The sequence below is a fragment of the Mandrillus leucophaeus genome, unplaced genomic scaffold, assembly GCF_000951045.1.
Source record: "Mandrillus leucophaeus isolate KB7577 unplaced genomic scaffold, Mleu.le_1.0 Scaffold196, whole genome shotgun sequence".
Taxonomy (NCBI): Eukaryota; Metazoa; Chordata; class Mammalia; order Primates; family Cercopithecidae; genus Mandrillus; species Mandrillus leucophaeus.
This window is the reverse complement of record NW_012101987.1, coordinates 2,538,954-2,543,716: the sequence shown is the minus strand read 5'-3', so window position 1 is coordinate 2,543,716 and position 4,763 is coordinate 2,538,954. Positions and strand designations below refer to the sequence as shown.

The window sequence follows — 4,763 nt, the reverse complement described above, 5'->3', positions numbered from 1 at the left end:
TGTGTATTTTTAGTAGAGACAGAGTTTCACTGTGTTAACCAGGATGGTCTTGATCTCCTGATACCATGATCTGCCCGCCTCAGCCTCCCAGAGTGCTGGGATTACAGGCATGAGCCATCATGCCCAGCCCTGAATTATATCTTTATCAAATTGTGGCCTAAGTGAGCATTTGGTATGATTTTGGGATTATTGAACTTGCTGAGGATTATTGTGTTTCTGATTTTGTGGTGAATTTTAGAGTATGTGACACATGGTGATGAGAAAGATATATATACTATGTTGTTTTCAGATGGAGAGTTTCATATATGTTTATTAGAATGATTTGGTCAAGTGCTGAGTTTAGGTTCTGATATCTTTGTTAATTTTCTGCCTCAATTTAGGTGGGAAATTAAATAAAATTAAATTAAATTAAAAAGAAAAACAAGCTTTCCTGTATTAGGCTGACTTATCCCAGAGGCAGTAACAGGCACAGCTCACACCCAGGAAAAGTCTTGGTAACACTATCTAAGAAGCCAGGACTCCAAAGAATGTGCTCTGGAGATTCTCCCAGCATTCCCTCAACATAGGGAGAAGAGAAACAAATTTTCCTTTCTCTTATGGTTCTGTTTTTCATTTAAGCAGCACAGTGAAGGTCATGAGATGCCTGAGCAGGCCTGTATTGCAGCCACCTAGGCACCATGGTGAAGGTTATGAGATAATCCCTTGCAAGACACTGGAGCAAGCCTAGATAACAGCCATCTGGGCCGCACAGCAAGAGTCATATATAAGCCTGAGTTGTGAACCTGTCATAGTATGATTAACTGCTTTTTTTCTGTTTCTGTATCCTTGCTTTCACACCACTATGCTTTGTGCCACTGTAGGCTTGTTTCAAGTTAGCCCACCCCCTTCAGAAGTGCGTATAAAAGTTAAATTTGTGTTTGTCCTAGGCCTAGTCTCTGGATGTTAATCCACTGGGTCTGAGTGCACTCAATAAAATCCTCCTTTTCCACCTATCAGTCTCTCCAGTCTCCTAATTCATGCAACACAATGATCTAAGTGTCTGCGGAGTGTTGTAGTCTCCTGCCATTGTGTCAGAATCAACATCTCTTTATAGGTCTTCTAAGAACTTGCTGTATTCATGTGCACCCATGAATTTTTTTTTTTTTTAAAGACAGTTTCATTTTGTTGCCCAGGCTGGAGTGCAGTGGCATGGTCTTGGCTCACTGCAATCTCCTGGGTTCAAGCAAATCTCATGCCTCAGCCTCCTGAGTAACTGGGATTACAGGCATCTGCCACCGTGCTTGGCTGGTTTTTGTTTATATTTTAGTAGAAATGGAGTTTCACCATCTTGGCCAGGCTGGTCTCAAACTTCTGAGCTCAGGCAAATCCACTGCCTCAGCCTCCCAAAGTGCTAGGATTACAGGAGTGAGCCACTGCACCCGGCCAACACCCATGCTTTGCCAAGTGGTTATCAACTGAGGTTTCTAATTAGGACTCCATGGCCAATTTGCAAAGATCTGTTTACTCGTGCCCTTTCAAGCAGTAGTTAACACAGTGAAACCCTGTCTACTACTATTACTTTCAAGTAGAAGCATCCATGTTGTTTTAATTTAGCGCCTCATGTGATTCTAAGATGAGGCCAGAATCAAGTGTGAAAGCTTCTAAACACATCCATGAGAGTTAAGTTTCACCTTTGCACTAAAGGGTGGTTACAGGGCCTATTCTGTTTGGGTTTGGTAGGGGAAGGGCAGTGCGGTCCATATTACCAATATTGCAGCAGAAACTGCTGTTGTCTGTGGCAGGGGAGGGCACCTGAGGACGGAAAGAAGAAATGCATCTCCATGGAGCTGTGCATTGTTTCTAAATCTCCTCTGTTATAAAGAACAGAAATGAGTGGACTTTTTTTTGCAAGTCTTGGTTCTTCTGCCTGTGGGTGTGGTGGTAGCCAGGTAAACAGGTGCTGCTGACATTTTAAAAGGCATATTCTCAAGATGCAGGTGTAATTTATTTGGAGAATCTAATCTGAGTAGGAATTTCAGAGAAATTGGAGAAAGAAGAATAAATGGCGATTTTTCAGCTAATGATGTCCCAGATCAAGAGTTGTGTCCACTCTACCTCCTGGACTGTCATGCGTTTAGTACTTGCAAGCCTTTACTTCTCTACTTGTATTTTTCCTCCCTAATGAGTTTACTTTAAAAAATTTTTATGGTAGTCAAGGGTCTCTGAAAAATATTTCCTTCCTACGTACCAGATCTTTCTGTACATTCTCTACATCATAGCTTTTTATATGCCATGCAGAGTTCTCACCAAGATTATAAATTAATCTGCAATATTAAAAATGTTCCCTTGTGGCTGTGAAACATGAGGTGTGGATACTCAAGGTTTCAATTGGGGAAAGGTGGGTTCCTCAGTAGAGATGGAGAACATGTAATGTTGAGGTTCCATCTGTGTTCTCCATTGGCTTTACGCAGAACAGGATTTTGAAAATGCTTATTTAAACAGGATGGCATTTATTACCCAGAAAATTCCAAATATATATAGACATATATATATTAGGAGGTACTTGTTCTCTAGAGTGCTAAAAAAAGACAACTTTAAATCACTATTAAAATTACAGAACACTTGGCCGGGCGTGGTGGCTCACACCTGTAATCTTAACACTCTGGGAGGCCGAGGTGGTTGGATAACTTGAGATCAGGAGTTCGAAACCAGTCTGACCAACATGGTGAAACCCCATCTCTACTAAAAATAAAAAAATTAGCCAGGCGTGGTGGCAGGCGCCTGTAATCCTAGCTACTGTGGAGGCTGAGGCAGGAGAATCACTTGAACCCAGGAGGTGGAGGTTGCAGTGAGCCAAGATCATGCCATTACACTCCAGCCTGAGGAACAGAGCAAGACTCCGTATCAAAAAAGAAAAGAAATTACAGAACCCATGAGTTATCGGTATCTTAAACTTTGAATAAAACGGATGTTTCGGCCGGGTGCGGTGGCTCCAGCCTGTAATCCCAGCACTTTGGGAGGCTGAGACGGGCGGATCACGAGGTCAGGAGATCGAGACCATCCTGGCTAACACGGTGAAACCCCGTCTCTACTAAAAATACAAAAAACTAGCCGGGCGTGGTGGCGGGCGACTGTAGTCCCAGCTACTCGGGAGGCTGAGGCAGGAGAATGGCATAAACCTGGGAGGCGGAGCTTGCAGTGAGCCGAGATCGTGCCACTGCACTCCAGCCTGGGCGACAGAGCGAGACTCCGTCTCAAAAAAAAACAAAAACAAAAAAACAAAAAAAAGGATGTTTCTTTATGGTTAAATTCAGACTATAATTTGCTTTTAGGTAGCAATATCACATCAGTGAGGCTGTGTCTTTCTGTGTGTACCAGTGCATCATAAAAATTTGTCCTCGTGTAGTTGATGTTAATGATTCACTTGGTTAAAGAACTCTCTGACAGACTGTTTTACTATGGAGTTGATTATTTTTTCTTTATTATTAACTGTCTTTATGCAGTGGATGCCATCACATTTAATTTGGCAGCTGCCCTTCTTCCTTAGGTTTTCTTTGCATATATCTGTCTTTGGAAAATGAAAGCTCTCATCTTTGTTTACAATGCAAAAAAACTGGGAAAAACAGGTTCCTTCATTTACTGGATGTTTGACAAAATATTCTTTTTGGACCAAAAACATTGGCATTACTGGTGAGCTTGTTAGAAAAACAGCAACTCAGACTTTATTCCAGATTTTCTGAAAAAATAATCTGTATTAACAAAATCTTCAGTTCATTGAATACATTAAAATGTGAGAGATAAATTCTAACTCAACATGTCTTTTTGATCTGAAAAATATACACAACTCATTCTGTAAGATGTAAACATAGCACTCAAAAATGTATATGTTTGTGTTCATGCCCTTAATTTACTCTATCATTTAGAAAAATGTCATGTGTACACTGATGTTGTGGATCTTATGACACTATTTTCTCAAAGTTAGAGAATATATTAGAGAATATTTCTGTTTGTAAATTAATTTATTGAATAATTTCAGTCAGTCGTGTAAGTGAGAAGCAGTTCTCTTTTCTCTCTCATTTCACCTTGAATTAAATAAAAAAGTCTACCCATGGGCACTTGGTAAATATGTTTCTCTCTCTCTCTTTCTCTCTCCCTGTGTGTGTGTGTGTGTGTTTCAGGGACCATTGACATTTACAGATGTGGCCATAGAATTCTCTCTAGAGGAGTGGCAGGGCCTGGACACAGCACAACAGAACTTATATAGAAATGTGATGTTAGAGAACTACAGAAACCTGGTCTTCCTGGGTGAGAATAACTTCAATACACCATTCCTAATATACCCTAAATGTTTCATTTCTCCTCTTTGTAGAATGTTTTTTGGTAATTTATGCTTTGCATAAATGAGTTTCAGATTCCTGTTTTTAAGAAAAGTTTGGGGATTTGTTTTTGTAGAAAAGAATTTCTTCAAGATGTTTTATCTTCACCTGAACTTTCCATATTCCTGAGCTGATTTGTATTATGTACTCTTGATTAGTGATAATTTCAGGAATTTAGTGGCCTAAAATATCGTTGCCTACATCTTAAAATCTAATTGTCACAATCGATTTTTTATTAAGTAGTACTGGTCAATGAAATTAAGAACCTACAAATTTAAAATATTTTCTAAAGATTTAGAAATTTCTCTTATAAATTGGTATTTGGGGATTAATTTACTAGAATATTGTACTACATCCTCTTTACTGAGCACATTACTAAATTGGTAATTACAGAATATAAGCAAGATT

General features: G+C 39.5%; 2 protein-coding genes across 2 annotated transcripts in view; one reads left to right on the top strand and one right to left on the bottom strand.

Moving 5' to 3' along the window:
- The window catches only part of LOC105538628 (zinc finger protein 708), a 315,682-nt gene that overhangs the window by 283,915 nt on the left and 27,004 nt on the right, over window positions 1-4,763 (bottom strand). The gene's annotated exons all lie outside the window — the stretch shown is intronic.
- ZNF429 (zinc finger protein 429) overlaps window positions 1-4,763 on the top strand; it is a 37,904-nt gene that overhangs the window by 22,007 nt on the left and 11,134 nt on the right. The window contains exon 2 of the mRNA XM_011978535.1: window positions 4,158-4,284. Coding sequence (XP_011833925.1) covers window positions 4,158-4,284 — 127 coding nt within the window. The remainder of the gene's footprint in view (window positions 1-4,157; window positions 4,285-4,763) is intronic.